The sequence below is a fragment of the Grampus griseus genome (assembly GCF_964374135.1).
Source record: "Grampus griseus genome assembly, chromosome: 16".
Classification (NCBI taxonomy): domain Eukaryota; kingdom Metazoa; phylum Chordata; class Mammalia; order Artiodactyla; family Delphinidae; genus Grampus; species Grampus griseus.
The window spans coordinates 13,600,061-13,619,176 of NC_139010.1; the positions used below are offsets into that span (position 1 = coordinate 13,600,061).

Below are 19,116 nucleotides of genomic sequence, written 5' to 3' on the forward strand. Positions count from 1 at the left end.
CTAGAATTTGTTTCCCAATCTTTGTGCCCTAGTATGCAATTTTCATTGCCAAGCAGTTGTGTCATGGAGCAGGGGTGCCTTTAAGCTATTTTTGGCTTTAGAGATAAAGCCAGCCCAAGAGGTAGCTGAGTTGAAGTGCCCCAGGCATTTGTGTCATTAGGCTATAGGGTGCCGACCTTTTATCTTCCTGGCCCCTCTGGCTAGGACCAACCAAGTTTGCCAGTTTATTTAGAAAGAGTGAGCTTTGCTTATTTTGTTGTTGTTCGAAATTGCTTTTTATGTTCTTTCAAAAGCTTTCCTTTTGGTATATTTCTGAGTTGGAGTGAAAATCATAAGTTGTAGAGTTAACTACAAAGAATCTCTTTGTGGAAGTGTGTGACTCAAGTGCTCACATCGGTTCCTGTGCTTTAGTTCATGCTGTTGATGATGTGGTTATTGTGCAAAGAGTAAAGTTAAAATGGTATTGGAATTGTGCGTTCGTTTCCTTTTGCTGCTGTAACAAATCACAAGTATAGTGGCTTACAGCAACATAAATTTATTATCTTACTGTTCTGGAGGTCAGAAGTCAGAAATGTGTTTCATTGGGCTACACCAAGGTGTTGGCAGGGCTGCACTTCCCCCAAAGACTGTAGGGGAGAATCCATTTCCTTGCTTTTGCCAGCTTCTGGAGGGCGCCTATATTTCTTGGCTTGTGACCCCTTTGTCCACCTTCAGAGCCAGCAGTGTAGCATCTCTGTATCTTTCTCTGCTCTGACCCTCTCCTTTTGCCATCACATGTCCTTCTTTCTCCCTCTGCTTCTGTTGTCACATTGCCTTCTTGGACTCTGACCTTCACGCTCCCTTCTTAAAAGGGCCCCTTGTGGTTACAGTGGGTCCACCTGAATAATTCAGGATACACTTCCCACCGCAAGACCCTTAGTTTAATCACACCGGCAAAATGCCTTCTGCATATGTAAGGTAAAATATTCACAGGTTCCAGGGATTAGAACATGACATCTTTTTTTTTTAATTTATTTTTTTAATATAAATTTATTTATTTATTTAATTTTGGATGTGTTGGGTCTTCGTTTCTGTGCGAGGGCCTTCTCTAGTTGCGGCTAGTGGGGGCCACTCTTCATTGCGGTGCGCGGGCCTCTCACTGTCGCGGCCTCTCTTGTTGCAGAGCACAGGCTCCAGATGCGCAGGTTCAGTAATTGTGGCTCACGGGCCCAGTTGCTCTGCGGCCTGTGGGATCTTCCCAGACCAGGGCTCGAACCCGTGTCCCCTGCATTGGCAGGCAGATTCTCAACCACTGCGCCACCAGGGAAGCCCAACATGACATCTTTGAGGGGCTGTTTAGCTGCCACATATTAGAATACAGTTTTTAATTTATTATTTCTTTCTAGCTCTTGTTTTCATACATTTCCCCAAACTCTCTTTGGAAATCACAGAAACATGTACTCTGCTCTGTTTTTTAAATGAAAACATGTCAATAAAAATACACGTTTTTACAAAATTATAGAAGATATCTTACATTTAACTGTGAAATTAAAGTTGGTGACAAAAGAATTTAGATGTTAATACTTACTACTTTTTGAGGGCAGAGAGGATTTCTTTGAATTCTGAATTCTCTACTTAATGGAATGTCTGCCACACTTACTGGGTCTTTAATAATTTTAGCAAGTGCCCTTGTTACACACACACACACCACACACACACACACACACACTCGTGCACCTACAGGTAGGCCCGTTGACGGTATCGCCCACTAGGTGTTTGGGGTACCACGGTCTTCCGGGTTTCATTTTCCAGAAGTTCTTGATCCTGCTTGTTTCTCTGTCCTGGGCAGGGAGGGAACTCTTCCACCCTGTGCCTGAATCTGAGACCTGGTGTTTGCCTTCTGAAAGGTGCAATTTGATGCTTTTGCAAGCAAGATACCCTTAGCTCTTTGTTCCTGTCTCTCCACAGATTAAAAAGAAAATGTTCACAGAACCGTAAAACTTTTGCACGTAAAGAACTGGGCTTGTCCTTTATTTATAGGCTACCATTCAGATATGAAAACGATTGTTCAAATGCAATGACCTTCACATTAATCTCAGGTGAAATTTTGTCATCTGGGACCTTCACCATGACTTTTTAACTCCTTTGTTGTTTTGTCTCTCTCTTTGTAAATGTGAATAAAGAAGTGAGTTAAAGTGTAGTGTGTGATGCCAGCTGAAATCCAAGTAGATTATACAGTCATTGCAAAGCATAAAACTGAAATTGCTCTGAGTAGGCCTTGTCAGATGAGCCATCACTTGAAAAGGCAACCTCACACCTGGGACTGATTACAGACAGGAGGTGCTCACAGCACTATAGCTGATTCTACTGGTAGTTGCATTTGTTCATGTATGTAGTTCCTTGACTATGAGAAAACAAGATTACTTTCATCTATGTGTGAAAATAGAGACTTGTGAGGCTTTCAGACAAGAAAATGGAGTGTGAAGTTATCTAAAGATGTCTGATTGATGGATTAGTATTTTGTTCTGTATCCATTTTGCATTACAGATGAGGCCTGCCGACAGGCACTGAGCTTTGGGGGAGCAAGGCTGGTACCTTGTTTACCCTTATATTCTCATACCTGATACTCGAGAGTTTTTTGAATACATAGATTGAAAAATGAAACTATTTTAAATGTATACATTTTTATTTACAGCTGCTGCTGAAGGAAAAGGCAAAAGTGGGGAAGACTTTTTTCAGAAGGTAAGTCACTTTTTACTCCTGCCTTGGCAATAGTTAAGGAGAAATGTACCTGTCTCAGCAGCTACACTAGAAGCCCCTGAAAGCGCCCCTTCCATAGGAAGGAGAGTAGGTTTTGATAAGATAGCTGGAGATGCTTGGGGCAAGGGAAGGGTGGTAGGCTGTTTGGGACGTAACCATTCAAAGGCGGCTCCTTCTAGGCAAATTTAATGAAGTTTTCCCTTGGAGGCAAGGAGGCAGTGAGGGCTGCCAGATCTGCTGCCCAGATTATCTTCTTTACCGCCTGTTTCCTCCTTCCCCAAACACATACCTGACCTAGGGGGCTGGAGAGAAGGAGTCCCTCACAGCTTCTTCATTTCTGGTAAGCCTGACCATGGGCGAGGTAATAAAATTGACAAAAGATGTACCATTTAGACCGCTTGCTCACAACTGGTAACCAAGTCCATTCTGTCCCCGGCTGCCCTCCGTAAGTTCTGACCTTCAGTGAAGCCAGCCTGGCCAGTCATAGAGGGAAATAGGAACTGATGGAAAATGATTTGAGATAGTGTGGAGAGCAGTTGATGAATTCTGGTTAGCTCTATTTGAAAATAAGTGTTTTATGTAAGGGAAGATGTCTGTCTTTTCAAAGAAATTGACTCGAGTCCCCCTTCTTCTTTCTTTCCTTCAGTTGAATTTATTTGTGTGTTTGTTGTTGGTTTCCAGAAGGCATGTGTGTAGGAAGAAATAACACAGTTTGTCCCAGAGTGAAATACAGCAGCAACTACAGATGAGGTTAAATATCACTGTAGAGGGTCATCAAACTTTTGGAGAACACCTGTGTGACCGGATGTGGCTTTTACAGTCCTCCTCATTCTCTTGCCTTCTGTGTGATCTGCATTTTTTTTTTTTTTTGGTCAACTTCATCATTCATCTGCATTCTCTTCCAAGGATATTGAAAGCGAATATTTTCAGAGCTGATACTGGCATTGCCATTTCTTCATTCTGAAAATACTTGTTTACCACCTGCTGTGTTGTGCAACGCACTGGAAAGACCAAAATGAGCAAGGCGTAGTCCTGCCCTGAAGGACTTAGTCTGGTGTTGGATGATAAAGCCGCGTAAATAGCAGGAAAGTCTGGGCCGTACAGGATTAAGCACTCGACTGGGACTTGAGGAGATTCAAAAGGACTTGTTGAGGTCTTTAGAAGAGGAGAAATTAGCCAAGTGGAGGTAGGCTTGGGTGGGTGGGAAGGGCATTCTAGGTGAAGAAACAGAATGGAAAAAGGCTCAGATGCAGAAGAGTTCACGCAGCATTCATACTTCAAACGTTTGGCTGGCATATGACATCGGAGAGTTCATAGTGCAAGGTGAGGTGTACTATCCTATATGATGAGGTACCTTCTTTGTTTGGGCGGCCTTTCTTAAAGGGATTTAAATTTTAAAAATTTAAAAGTGCTGTGCTGGCCAAATAGAATGTACCAGACCACAGTTTTCCACCCCTGCTCTTTAGGCTCATGCTGATGAAGTTTATGTACTGTGTCTGAATCCGCCTTCCTTGGCGTTGTCTGACGTTGGTTCATGTCCCACTTGTACTCGATACTTGGGCAATTCAGAATACTCTGCTTTTAGCTGGGGCAGGCTTGCCACAAGGGGAAGAAAAGAGAAGACAAATAGCAGAAATTGCAGATTTGCCTTGGGTTGGCTGTGGTGGCACAAATAGATGCAATCTATGGAAGGATTTTTGTTTCTTTTTTTTCTGTTTCTGAGTTCTTCTTTAACTTGCAAAGAGATGTAAAAAGCAGTCTGTTCAGCTTTGTGTGACTCAGACATTTTAAAACCTGAATCGAAACACAGTGTATGTGGTCATAAAGGACCTTCATTCTTAGAAGATTTGCTAATATTTATCACTCTTTGCAGAGCCATATATACATTCCAGCAGTTTAAATGGAAACACATGTTTGAATCCAGGAACATGTGTGCATCCCACAAACTGTGAGTTGGAATCATAGATTACATTCTTGGTCATAGGTTAATGAAGTCTCTGACTAAATGGAGTACTTTTTAATCTCCTCATTTTCTTCTTTTGTTCAATAAAGTATCTTCCTGATTGACAAGTGTCAATATAAGATTTGGATACTTACCCTGGAAAAAACCCTGCGGCTTACTAAGAGGCAAGCATCCCAAATTTCAGAAAAGTAATTTTCAGTGTTTTGACCAGACAGAAGTAGACATTATGGTCTGTCTCCAGTAGAATGAAGGAGCGGAGAAGTATTGAATTCTCCTCCAGGAACTTTCTTCTAGTCACACATCTTCCATTAAAATTAATGGCATTTGGGGAAACATTTGGGAACAGAAAATAAACCACATTGCTGGTCATTAGCATGTTCGAAAAAATGCTTTTCTTCTCCCAGGGAAATGCAAATATGAAGGTTCTATATGCTTATTATTAGAATATATTTTGGTTTTTTACTCTGGAGTGTGTATCACAAACCAAAATCAGGATCTCTCTTTGAGCTGAGTTTAAAATTTGACTATCCTGACTTTAAAAATATCTAAGTCTGGAAGGACACCTCCCGGATTCATACTGCCTCTCCCTAAGGAGAGGATTGGAAGAGGAGGATGAGACTTGTATATGTTACTTTGGTTTTTTTGGACCATCAAAATATATGTAAAATCACTACTGGGATCATCAAATGTATTGTCTCAAATTTGGAGCTATGATTTGCAGTTGTTCAGTTTACTGTACGCTTAGACTTCTCCCAGGTGTCACACTTATTGTTTGTTTCAGAGATCTCCCTGGTTTTCTGTATACTGTTTTACTGTATGTGTTTAAAATGTTTTATTTCCACTGATATTCTATTAGGGTAAAAGACTAACCTGTTACAGCCGATAATGCCAACAATATCGTGCCTTAAAGAACAGTTCTTTACAATTAGAAGCATCTTAAAAATTTGAAAATAGGGGAATGGTTGAATAAATTTTGGTGTATTCACATCATGAAATTATATGCATTGTTTAAAAAAAACTAAGTAAATCTTTACCCATTGACACAGAAAGATACTTGCAATGGATTGCTGAATCAAAAAGCAAACATGTAAATAGTATGATTTCTGTTTTGCAAAATACATATAAAAACAAGATAAAATTTAGGTCTGAAATGGTACACATTTCAGATAGATAAAACCATCAACAGAGATCACACCTTTTTATTTTGTCCTTTCCACATATTACAATTTTTAAGTAAGTGTGTACATCTTTTGTAAAATTTTTAATGAAACAATAACAAAAAGGAAAAAAAAAGAGCAGTTCTTTATTTTACTTTCATGTAACATTCTAAGGAGAATATTCCCGCTTGGTGGGTGGCATTGTCCCATGCTGTCAGTGAGAGACCCAGATTCCTTCTAAGACAGAGACCTGCCGTTCCCTAAGGCACAATCTCATCTGTATGGTTAAAACTGGGTCATCACCATGGCCAGATGGGAGCTGGTGAGAAGGAGGAAGTGTGCCGTGGTCTTAAGGCAGGTCAGGTCTGGGTCTGGCATGTGTCAGTTGTTCTCACGTTCTCCTGGAGAAAACTCCTGTATGATGAGGCCTTATGTAACTGCAGTCATAGGGGTGGGAGGAGGAGCATCTGGAGGAAATACTGATTTTGCAAGCGCTCTTTATCAAAAGACAGATTAAAGAAAAATGAATGTGGTCGGAGGGTAATATCTCTGTGTGTTAAGCCTTTGAAACGTTTTGTATTATCTTTTGGGGCTGCTCTAAAAATTTGTACCACAAATTGAGTGGCTTCCACACTAAAAAATGGGTTGTCTCACCTTTCTGGAGGCTGGAAGTCCAGGATCAAGGTGTGGACAGGGTTGGTTCTTTCCTAGGGCTGCGAGAGAGAATCTGGTCCACGCCCCTCTCCTGGCTCCTGGAGGTTTGCTTGCCATCTTTGGTATTCGTGGCTTGTAGAAGCATCGTCCCCGTCTCTGCCTTCTTCACATGACGTTCTCCTTGTGTGTGTCTTGCTGTGTCCAAACATCCTCTTTTTATAAGGACACCAGTCCTATTGGATTAGGGCTCACTCTAATGATTTCATGTCTCTAATTACATCTGCAGTGACCCCGTTTCCAAATAAGGTCGCATTTGAGGTACTGGTGGTTAGGATTTCAACGTACGAGTTCTGGGGGACACAATTCAACTACTAATAACTTTTAATGGAGGAAATAAAGTTTGTAGAACATTTACTATAATTAGAAAAATTTGGTAGAATTGTTATCATGTTTTGATACTCAATTTGATCTATGGATTTTAACTTCCTAGTCATTTGTACTAAATCGTTTTCTTTCCTTATAGCAAGTCATTTTTAAGTTGTCTATAACAAATACACAATTAACACGCAAGAAAGAAAAAAAATCTACTTAGTCATCCCACCTTTGAAGGAGAACTACTATTTATACACCCTTAGTCCTTTTTTCTATGTATATTAACAATGTAAAGTGCTTTTTAATATTCTCTGATTGGCTGATGAGATTACAAATTAGACTCTCTTTATTGGATACATCCCAAATGTTTTTCTATGTTGAAATTTGCAAGTTCTCCAGTAATTGTACTTTTTATTCTTTGGCTCTAAGTATATTTACAAAAGGAGGGAATGGATACAACTATTGCTGTTCTCTCTAGTTCTTTGTCCACTTCTCATGGAACCTTAATTGAAACACATGGAAATGATCTGCCAGGAGTTTTACAGTTCTTTGGCCAGTTGTTCATGGCTTACTCACTGTCTGTCCTGTTTCCTTTAATCACTTCTTTTTCTCTTTCTCTTGTGAAATGACTACTTTTTTTATTTCTCTTGTGAAATGACTATGGCGAGATCTTGGAGGGGAAAATGTGTTACAGTGTATTAGGTGGGGATGAGTAAAGTGATTGTATTACAAATGTGATTCATCAAAGCAAAATGCTTCAGGAATCTCGAATCCCAATGGCTGAAGAAGAGAAAATCCATGCAGCATCATAATTGATGAAAGCCAAGTTTTCCATTACATTGGGTTATATACATCGTTTCACCACAAAGTACACATCCCATATTTTAAAGTAGGGATATTTTATACCCTTAAAATATTTCGGTTTAGAAAAGTGACCTTTAAACTGGTATTTCAGAAGGGCTTATCACTAAGACTAATATAAATAAGAAACTGTTTGATGGTTTATGTGGTATATTTTTATTACCCTCAAGCTCATCTTGTTAGGCAAATAGATTTCTTTTGTCATTTTGAGACCGGAAGGTAGCAAGTGTTGTCTTCTGGGGTAAATTGCTTGGAGGAATATCTGTCTCCCTTTGTACCTCAAAATGAGTGCATTAGTTGGTCTTAGATGGGGACCACTTGAATCTTTTTATTGGAGGCGGGAGGCAGAAATCTCTAAGTATAATTGCTTCTACTTCCTCCACTGACCATGATTTTGTATAGGTTGAATGGATCATAGTCCTCTGGTCATAGAAATAAGTTTTGATTTAATTATTTAAAAGTGAATTCACTTCATTATAGCCCATGATATACTTTCTCTAGCACTGAGTCTTTATGCTTAAACATTTAAAATCAAATTTGATTTGAATGAAATTAGGATATTTAAGGTTTTAATCTCAGTATGTGTTTCAGTAGGTAATATATTCACGTGGTTCACAATTCAGACATTCCAAAAGGACGTGTATATACAGTGAAGAGTATTTGATGTCACAGTTCTGAAGATGGGCTGAGGAGGCTGCAGAATGAGTGTTGATTTTGACTCCAGACTTAAATGTTGTCACCACTGGATGTCATCACGAATGGACAGTTAGGCCTTAAAGCCAACATTCAGGGACCCTGAATTCTTATTTCTGATGACAGCGTTATGGACTTGAGCCTAAGTTTCATTGAGAGAGTCTGTGATCGCTGTTTTCTCCTACAACTGGCTAAATAGGGGTAACTGGCACGTACAAGACTTAGAAAAAATGGACAACCCCCCAAACAGGTTATTCTGGTCATCTCTTAATTATATTTATTTTTAAAAATTATTATTTTATTTTTTGCGGTACGCGGGCCTCTCACTGTTGTGGCCTCTCCCATTGCGGAGCACAGGCTCCGGACGCGCAGGCTCAGCGGCCATGGCTCACGGGCCCAGCCCGCTCCGTGGCATGTGGGACCTTCCCGGACCGGGGCACGAACCCGTGTCCCCCGCATCGGCAGGCGGACTCTCAACCACTGCGCCACCAGGGAAGCCCTAAAAATTAATTTTTATTGGAGTATAGTTGATTTACAGTGTTGTGTTAGTTTCTACTGTACAGCAAAGTGAATCAGTTATACAGATACATATATCTGCTCTTTTTTAGATTCTTTTCTCATATGGTCATCTTTCAGAAAGTTGTTAAGGGTAAGAATCTGTCCTGTTTTTATATCTTCTGATTTGTTCTGTGTCTTCCATCAGAGTCGAGCAGATAAGCGTTAGTGAGAAAAGATTAAGAAAAAGACTGTCTTAAGTGATTTGCTCATTCTCTCTTTTTCTTTTCTAAGTTCCGTCTTTGTGTTGACTTGAATATGGGTGTCAAGCCCATATTCTCGAGCATGTTGTACAGTCACCTGTTGAGTTCTGTCATCATATCAGGTACTTGGCTTTTCTTTCGGCAGTCATTTCACACAACTGCTTTATGAAAACCACATTTGCTGTTTTATTCCTCTTTCTGCCTCCATGGAGGTAGGGGATGTCATTGGGGTTCCTTTGAACTGTGTGTTTGATGGCAGTGAATATACCCTAATTGCTATTATGATTTTTTAAAGTGAATAATAATAGTTAATTTAAATGAATACCCTATGAAAGTTTAGTCATTACTGGTTTAAATGTCTCTTGAACCCAAACTCAAACCATTGGATCATGTGGAAAATCACATTGAGTTTATGATTGGATTACTATGTAGGCCTTAAAAAATTATGTAAACATTACTAGGGCAGAAATTATTCCAGAATGTTAAGTGTCTGTCTCAGTGATGAGATTATGGTTGATTTGTATTCTTTCTCTATACTTATTATGCAGTGAACCCCTATTATTTTTAAAACCAAGATTAATCATCACCACCACCTCATGGAGAGAAACAGACCGTAATGGCTAAAGTAGGTTGAGGTTGCCCATGAATGCATAAATTATTGCCAATTTGTAGAACATAAAGTATTTTGTTGAAAGAAGTGTAAAAGGTCATTTGTTTCTGCCACCCATGACGTACGGAAGTTCCTTCTGTATCTTCTACAACAGGTATAAAGACAGTACAGGTCTCAGATGTATATACAAGGCAGAGCATTTTTAGTCAGTGCTGATTTTCAGAAAATTTCCCCCTTTCTTTTCATCCATGTGATCTTCTTGTTTTGCCATTTGGAGGTATAAAAAATTTTTTGAAGATTTTTTTTTTATAAAATCTGTATGTCTTCTTTTCTTCAGACTAAAGATATTTAGATTTTATTTATCATATAACTCAATTTCCAGATCCCTTACCATTCTATTCACTTTCAGGAGCAAGATTTTACAGGTGGCAACAATATCTGGGTACCGTAGTTTGGGTATAGCCTGACGAGTACGGCTGTAGTGAGACCATGATATCCATGATAGGGATGTGATCCAGAAGCAGCTAAAGATTCTATAATTTTCAGGCACTGTCAGTTGGTCACAGATGTGAAGAATTGGCTTTTTTTTTTTGGCCATTCTTCATCCAACTGAAGAGGAATGTTTGGCTCCAACTGTCATTACTAGGTGTATAATATACATTAAGGATGTTAGAATCCTGACTGGCAGGTTCAAGCCCACTTACAGATAGCTCACAGGCTCTGTCACTCTAAACTCGACCTGACATTTGGCCTGGAGACCATGTGGCAGTGAAGGTGGCCAGAACATGAAAGTGTGGGAAGCATCCCTTTGAAAGAGTTCACCTGGTTCTGGGACTGTGTAGTCAGAACTCCGGCGTGATTTTCTTTCTTCATTATGGACTTCACAAGGTTACCTGGGAAAAGGACTCAACCACAGCCTGACAGCCCATAATAAAATGATGGGGCCAGTGCAGTGACTTTTAGTGTGACTCCAGTGAATGCTGTGACATTTAGTAAAGAGCTTTAAGCTTTACTGCTTTAAAATGGGTTTACAGAAGAATTAGTACATGTAAAAATTGGGTGTGGTGGTGATGTCCTTTTCTTCTAGACAAGGATCTGAATAGTCTTGGATTGATTTTTTTTTTTTTTTCAGGGTCAGAGACCTAGTTGGTGGCAGCCAGGACCTGCAGAGTGCTTTTCTGACTTTGACTGTTGTTCATAAAATATAAATCATTTTCTGTAAATCGCTGATTATCATGCCCTCTTGGGTGGACTGTGCTCCTATAGTGAGAAAAGTTCTGTCTAAAGCTGTAAGTTTTGCTGAGTAGGACTCTGAATTAGAGTCATTGTGGTGCATTAGAGGGACAGCCAAAGGGCTGAAGCAAATTAGTACAGTAAAATAAATGGTATGGATTTTGTAGTCCTTTATATTTTGTTTAAACACATTTCCAAATCATATTAAGATTGGTTGGTCTGATATTTCACTATTTTATTTTTTCCAGGAGAGTTATAATAGTGACTTATTGTCATCTCATGAATCAATACTTTCTTCAATTTAGGAACTCTTGCTGTTTTTTAAAGAACAGCCTTTTGCTCGATGGTGTTTAAAATTTTTCATTTTATTTAGACAAAACAGATTGCTTTAGAATTTGTACTTTGGCTAATTCAACTCTTACCTTTTGTCTCTGAATAACACCTTTAAACTTATGGACTTTGTCATTTATGTGATTATATGCCTGCCTTTCCACATACCCTCCCATGAAAAAAGGAGAGGAGCCAGGTGTGTTTTGCATCACCTGTTTCTCTGCTCTTCCAGCCACAGCTGACAGGCCTAGATGTGGCACCAGGCCCAATGAGGAACCTTCTGTAGACACTGGCCACGACCTGTGTGACTGGCTCTGAAAACTCACTGAGCGAGACTTGTCTCTAACAATTGGGGAAACTAAGACCTAGAGTGGTAGTAGGGACGCGGAGGGAAAGGTCGTGGTGTCGGGTGGGGTCGGGGAGAAGCCAGGGGTGACCGTGTGGGCCACGGGAAAATGCTGGGGTCACAGGGAGAAGCAGCTGTGAGTCAGCAGAAGAAACCCATCCACAGAAGGGAACATGGAACAACAACCACAACCAAAAAAAAAAAAAAAAAGAGAGCGAGAGCGAGCGAGAGAACGAGAGCGCGAGAGAGCGAGAGAGCGCGCGAGAGCGCGTGAGAGAGCGAGCGATAGGGAAGCAGATATGCCAGAAGTGAGCAATGCCTCTTGGGGGAGCTGGACAGTTTGTGGCGCTTCTCAAGTTTGGCTCAGTAGGTGCTTTTGCAAACTTCTTCCCTTCTCTTGATATGCTTGAGAAACTTTGGTGTCTGTGTGCAGTATAGTTTAACCCCTCGATGAGTATCTCAAATTAAGTTATATCGTTAAAGGAGCAGTGCTCCCTAGATAAGACGTAAGACATTCTCCCCAAACGGGTCGTTAAAATATATATACAGCAGCATATATATATATATATATATATATATGAGTTCTATTCAGAGAGAATGTTCATCATATACTGGTATAGTATATTTTCATGTTTTGCAGCATATACCACAGTGTATTGTAAAACATGAAAATATACCATACCAGTATATGATGAACACTCTTTCTGAATAAAATTCATATATATGTGTGTATATATATATGTGTTTGTATATATACATATATATATGTTGTGTGTGTGTGTGTGTGTATGAATAGTATTCTTATTCAGGGTGTGTTTCTTTTTGCTCGTCAGTTGCCAGCATTATTCAAGGAATCATAAGGTCATAATTGCTGTTAATATCTTCAGTGGAAAAAGCTTGTGCTGGCCTTATTTTCCAAAAAGATTTAGCTGTGGGCTTTTATTGTACGTTTTAGGATTTCCTCCTTCTCCTTGCACATTGGCACTAATATATTGTTTTAGTCAGTGTTATGCTTTTTGTGGGAAGTTTGTAGTCAGCCAACGTGAGGAGGGGTTAGTACAGCATACAACATTTTCTGTTTTTCTTAGTAGTGGTTAGAGAGAACACTTTGTTACTCTTTGCCTCTTTAAGTAACATGATCCTTGAATTAAATTATTAAATATCCTGAATGTTACTCTCTTATTTTGTATGTTCAGCAGTTGTGGATTGTCCCAAACTAGTTCTTTTGCAGGTTTTTATTTCTTTGGAGGCAAGTTCCTTCTTGAAAGGAGCTGCCTTTTGTCACTTTAAGAGGTGAAAAAATAGATTTCATTACCATTTTTTCCTCCCCTTGGTGAAATCAAAATGATTTAGGATAAGTGTATAAGTATGTCTTTCCTTCCTTAGCATTTATTACCGTTAGTACTCTTGTCATTCTAGATTATCATTCAGTCATTCAAATTTTCTGCTTCTTAATAGTTAAAGTGATGACGATTGGGAATGAAGGAATTTAGCCAGAGATGAAACCAACCACAAGCAAATATAGAGGCTTCTGTGTTTCCTTCTCAGTTTTCTTTCTTGAGTTTTCCATCAATTACTTTTTTGAGAGAGAGAGAGAGAGAGAGAGAAAAACAAAAACAAAAACCCAGCTTCAATTCCCATGTGGCTGTTTACTTTGGAGTTGCCAAGAAACCTTAATCCCATGTGAATAAGAAAACTTTAAACTCAGTTAGCTTGGAGTTGTTTTCTTAAATAGAACTTCTTCCTGTTATATTTGTCTATGGGATTTTCCAAGACAATTGTCCAAATCCATGTGTAAGTCAATAGGAGATGCTGTTTGAGAAACTCTGTGGCATGGTCCTTAGGTTGGTAGGTTGGGAGAGCCTAAATATTTCCTGGTTTCAGCCAGTATGTTGAGAGGGAGTTATTAACAAAATTGAAGAAATAGTATATTTTAGCATTTATTTGGAACATGGATGTGGTGTTTCTTCTCATTTGTGAGTACCACTTCACTTTAGCATCCCTCTCACACATTGAAAATATGGTGTGCTAGGACTTCCCTGGTGGCGCAGTGGTTAAGAATCCGCCTGCCAATGCAGGGGACACGGGTTCGAGCCCTGGTCCAGGAAGGTCCCACATGCCGTGGAGCAACTAAGCCCGCGAGCCACAACTATTGAGCCTGCGTGCCACAACTACTGAAGCCTGCATGCCTAGAGCCCATGCTCCGCAACAAGAGAAGCCACCACAATGAGAAGCCTGTGCACCACAACGAAGAGTAGCCCCCGCTCGTCGCAACTAGAGAAAAGCATGCGCACAGCAACGAAGACCCAACGCAGCCAAAAAAATAAATGAATAAAAAGAAAATGTGGCGTGCTACCTCATGCTCTGTCAATCTGGAAACTCTGTCTTCTAGTTTCATGGGAATACTAAAGAAGAAATAATTTCTACCTTCAAAGAGCTTTCAAGCAGAAGGAGAAAGAAGTTTATAAGAAAGGGTTAGAATGAATGATGAAGTACACAGGCTTTACAGAGATGCCAAGGAGGCCATTCATGAGACACTTACCACCCTCCCTGTGAGCTATACACGGTGCAGGTGCAGGATCGTGGAGGGGAAACGGGCGACATCCGGTCCCTGTCCTCAAAGCGGTCACACTCTAAAGGAGAAGTGGCACGAAAGTGCCACCCAGGGTGGCGAGAGCATGTCACAGAGGAAACAGAAGGAGTGATTTGTTCTCCTGTGAGGCATCAAGAAACGCTGCCCTCAGGAGAAAATGTTGGAGCAGGAATTTGAGGGAAAGGTAACACATGATTAGTATGTTGGGTAAGATTATGTCAGGCTTTGTGGAAGAGTTTCTGAGCAGAGAGCAGGGTTGAGATTAGGTTAAGATGTCTTCTAGACCTGTGATAAAGTGACCTAAATGTCTTAATGGAGGCCAGATGGAAAGGCATTCCTCACGGAAAGAACACCCTGAGTGCCTTTGCAAAGGCAAAATAAGAGACAGTGGAGAATGTTTTTCTGTCCTGTGGCCTAGAAAACAAATGAGTTAAAAGTGATATATATCATTATATCATCTTTTTCTGAGCTAATTACTCAGAGTCAAGTGGACGGTTGAGAGGATGAATAGAAGGTTTGGAAATCCAGATTAAATTTAGGAGATCATACTGTTTGTATTCATTGTCTACTGAAAGATGATGAGAATTAAAGACGATAGCCAGGGTCACCAAACATTTTGTGTTATAGCTTGTTTTGCAGCTTTTGACTTCTTTGTTAAGTGCTGGTTTTAGGGATGTATTATTACTTTTTCCTTCCCTCTACTTTCTTGGAGGAAAAATGCATTCCCAGGGAGATTAACTTTTAACTATGCTTTGAAACATGAGTTTTCAACTGTTGTGATACCTTCATTGCATTTTGGACGATAAAACTTCCAAGTTTGGAATGATGGCTATAAAATAAATAGGATCGTTTGACTAAGTCCCAAACCTTCTATGATAGGCAGTTTTTTAAAAATGTATTTTCCAGGAGGACAGTTGAAAATTTTGGCTTAGCAGTTTACTCCTGGCTGTGTTTTATGGGAATCAGACTAAAACTTCTGAGACCAATGATTCCAATTTGGCAAATAATAGAAAATTTGGTTCTATTTGTTCAAAATTAAAGCCTCTCTTAAAGAAATTGTTGGCTATCAACCATTTAGCATGTTCTAGTGTTAGCCTTAAACCACCATTATGCAATGATTGAACACGTACAGAGAAGGCCAAGAATATTCGAGATCCAGTATTGTATGCAGAATAAATATAGCCAAGTCTCATTTTTTCAGGGCAAGGTTTTCTAACTGAAAGAAGTGGAATTCATGCTCCCTTTCCCCTTTCCCTAACTCTACCATGAACCATTTTAGAGTTAGTAAATTCTTAATCTGCAGCAGTATCCTTAACCCTCATTGGTGTAGGTTTGCCTGTGGATCTTTTAAAAGCTATTGATGTCCAAACTAGAGATTCTGATTTAATTGTTCTAGAAGTAAAGCTTGAGCATTATTATTATTTTTTAAACTGCCCAAGTGACTTAAATATGCAGCCAAGGTTTGGAACCACTGATACAGCATGTGGGCAAGTGCAGAGAGAAATTCTAAATTTGTGTTGGTCTCTAATGCTGATTAAAAGGAAGGAGTTGTATGTATTTTGCGTGCGTTTGTGTCAATTATGAACGGATTTCACTTTCTGTTGAGTTTCATTCTCTTAGGACTAAGTGTTCCATGGTACGATTTCCAAAAGGATATACTGTGGAACACTAGTTCTGTATTATGTTAATAAATACTGTACTTTTAAAAGTTCCATGATTAGGTAAGTTTGAGGAATGCTGTTATATACAGTTAAAAAAGCCTTTCCTTCAGAACTGCTTGCAGCCACTAATGTGTTAGTTATTTGCATTTTGTGAATTTGTTAGAGGAATATATATTATGCAGCACTTCATAAAACTATTTGATCATTTTTTTTCCTTTTGGTGACAAGAGAGTCTATAGAATTAAACAATCAGTGAATTATTTAGAAATTCCTTTTTTCCACTGACCAAGATTTGTGTTAGGGCTGGACGTGATGCATTTATACAACGGAGACTTTCTTAAAAAGTGTATTTCCTCAGCCTCATGATAGGGGGAAGAGTGTAAATCATTGCGGAGTACATGATTCTTTGCTAAAACACAACTGTTATCATTTGATAACCGTGCTCAGAATTTTTTAACATCTTTCCATTGCCTCCCAGATAAAGCTTAAATGTCTTTAAGCTTTGGCATTGAACGTTCATTACAGTCTGGTTCCTTCCTGCTTATTGACCTTTGTCTCCCAGTGTTCCTTAAACCAACTCCCCTGGTATCAACCAGTGGGATCCCCAAGCCATGATCATTCCTGACTTTTGTGGCTGGAGATAAAAATATCTACCCACCTAGAAAGTCTTTTTCTCACCTTGATCTCTGACCCTTTCCAGTTGTATAGCTAAAAGTCCCACCATTCTGTGGCACGTTCCGGGCTGGCCCAGCCTCCGTGGACAGTTTTCATTTCTTATACGTTACACATCTGCATCACTTTGGATTTTATTAAAAAGTTAATTTTCTTGTATTGTTGTTCTGTTCTTTGGAGTTGATATACTAATAGTCCAACTAGTTTCTGACTTCTGAATTGAGAGAGTCAAGTATTTTGGGGTCTAACCCATTGGTCTCTGTGCATGGTTGGGGCTAAGTAACTTCTTAGAATCATGTTATTGTAGGACTGAAAGGGACCTTAAGAGATTTTCTAGTTTAGCATAGAAATGAAGAAAGACCTAGAGAATTTAAGCTGTTTGTCCAAGTCATATAACTTTCTAATTGTTGAAGCTGGAGAGGAAACCCAAGTCACTCTTCTTTTCACTACACTGACAGTTTGTATCTTTTAAAAAATCCATGTGCTCTTTCAAGAAAAATTAAAATCTCATGGCCTTCTTTCTTGTTAATGGCAAAACAGTAAATATCATTACTTAATACAGATCAAAGTAATGAGAGAAAGTGCTGTCTTGTTCATCACTCTTCCAGCCTACCGCAAAATTTTGATGCTTTGGAGGTTCTTAGGGAACACTTGTTTGAGATGGTGTTTAGGAAGCTGGGTTTTTAAACCTTGGATGTCCCAGAGGTGATTACAGTGTGCATTCCTTATACCATCTCCTGCTTATCCCTTCCTCCCTTTCCTGATGCTATGCCCTCATTCTGAATCAATCAGTGCAGGAAACAAATAAGAGATGTCAATATTATGAAGAACACTAAACTAGGTACCATGAGATCTGAGTTCAAGTCCCAGTGCAGTCACCAACGATGAAATCTTATGCAAGTCATTTGGTTGTTGAGACGAGTACTCAGTTAAAAATGGAGACAGCTCCTCGTAGAATTAGTGTTAAGATCAGTTGAATATGAGCGATTTCAAATTGGTTGAAATTGAAAAGCTTTGAGCAAATGTGAGAGATGATGGGATTCTTCTGAGACCCTTCCATGTCAGTGCTTGCATCTCTGAGGTTGAGGGAAGCCTGCAGGGCTTTATTGTTTTAGGATGGGACCCCTTGTTTTTATTATTGTTATTTTTTTGGCCATGCCACAGCTTGTTGGATCTTAGTTCCCTGACCAGGGATTGAACCTGGGCCCATGGCAGTGAAATCAAGGAGTCCTAACCACTGGACCACCAGGGAATTCCTGGGATGGGACCTCATGTCTTTAATTGCTTGGGGCAAAAACCACACACACATCTATAATATCGTTGGTAAGTCTTTTCAGTTTAGAATTGAGTGATAGTAACTTTTGTTTGGGGATACTACTTTCTGGATTCTTACGTTGAGAAAAGATCCCATTTGTTGGTTTGTTTTTTTATTGAACTGTTAAATTTTCTTGGTATTTGACAGTAAAAATACTTTCTTCCTTAGTGACTTCCTTTTTCTTGAGGTGGTGTTGATGGTGTTAAGTGCTCATGCAATGGAATAGTTTGCACTATTAGAAATCCTAGTCCTCCTTTGTTATGGGATGGAGAATTGTCAGGGAATGATGGTCTGTGGCTGGGTGAGGTTTGCTACCAATAAAGAATCATCAGGGCTTCCCTGGTGGTGTAGTGGTTGAGAGTCCGCCTGCCGAGTCAGGGGACACGGGTTCGTGCCCTGGTCCGGGAAGATCCCACGTGCCGCGGAGCAACTAGGCCCGTGAGCCACAACTACTGAGCCTGCGCGTCTGGAGCCTGTGCTCTGCAACAAGAAAGGCCGAGACAGTGAGAGGCCCGCGCACCGCAATGAAGAGTGGCCCCCGCTCGCCGCAACTAGAGAAAGCCCTCGCATAGAAACGAAGACCCAGCACATCCAAAAATTAAAAAAAAAAAAAAAGAATCAGGGCAAATCGAAGTTTCATTTTGGATGAAAAAATATTTCTGTTCTGCTTGGCAGAAGAGGATAAAAAGAAAATCCAAGCAACTTTTTGATTCAGGGGCTGCCAGTTCTCTCTGGGTGCAAGGAACGTTTCATGTCTCAGCCACAAGAATTTGCCATTTTGGTTCAGATGTGCATTGTCTTCCCTCCTCATGGCTGCTCTGCTTGCAGCTTGTGGCTTCGTGGCTCTTGGCTCTGAGCCGTGAGAGTCCTTTGAAGACCACTCATGAACTCCTTTTTCTATAGCCTGTTGGCCTCTTGGTAGGGGTAGTGGGAGCCATGCATCATGATTGTTTTGAAAGATTTATTGAATATTGAATGTGGGACACTGTTAGGCCTCTGCAGGGACCTGATAAGACAGTGATTCTCTTGGTTGCTGATTGTAAGTGGAGGTATTTATTTGGGGATCAGGATAGGTTTGGATATTGTAACTGACAGTTAAATTGGTACAGGCATGGTGGGCCTGTGCTGTGAGGGCTGGGGGGAGTCACTTACGTAGGAC

The 19,116-nt window shown here is 40.0% G+C and overlaps 1 protein-coding gene across 2 annotated transcripts in view; it reads left to right on the plus strand.

Moving 5' to 3' along the window:
* The window catches only part of BICC1 (BicC family RNA binding protein 1), a gene marked incomplete at its 5' end in the record, with an annotated part of 301,799 nt that overhangs the window by 98,029 nt on the left and 184,654 nt on the right, over positions 1-19,116 (plus strand). For both annotated transcript variants that reach the window (XM_082674250.1, XM_082674251.1), the window contains one exon: positions 2,675-2,721. In XM_082674250.1, coding sequence (XP_082530376.1) covers positions 2,675-2,721 — 47 coding nt within the window. The remainder of the gene's footprint in view (positions 1-2,674; positions 2,722-19,116) is intronic.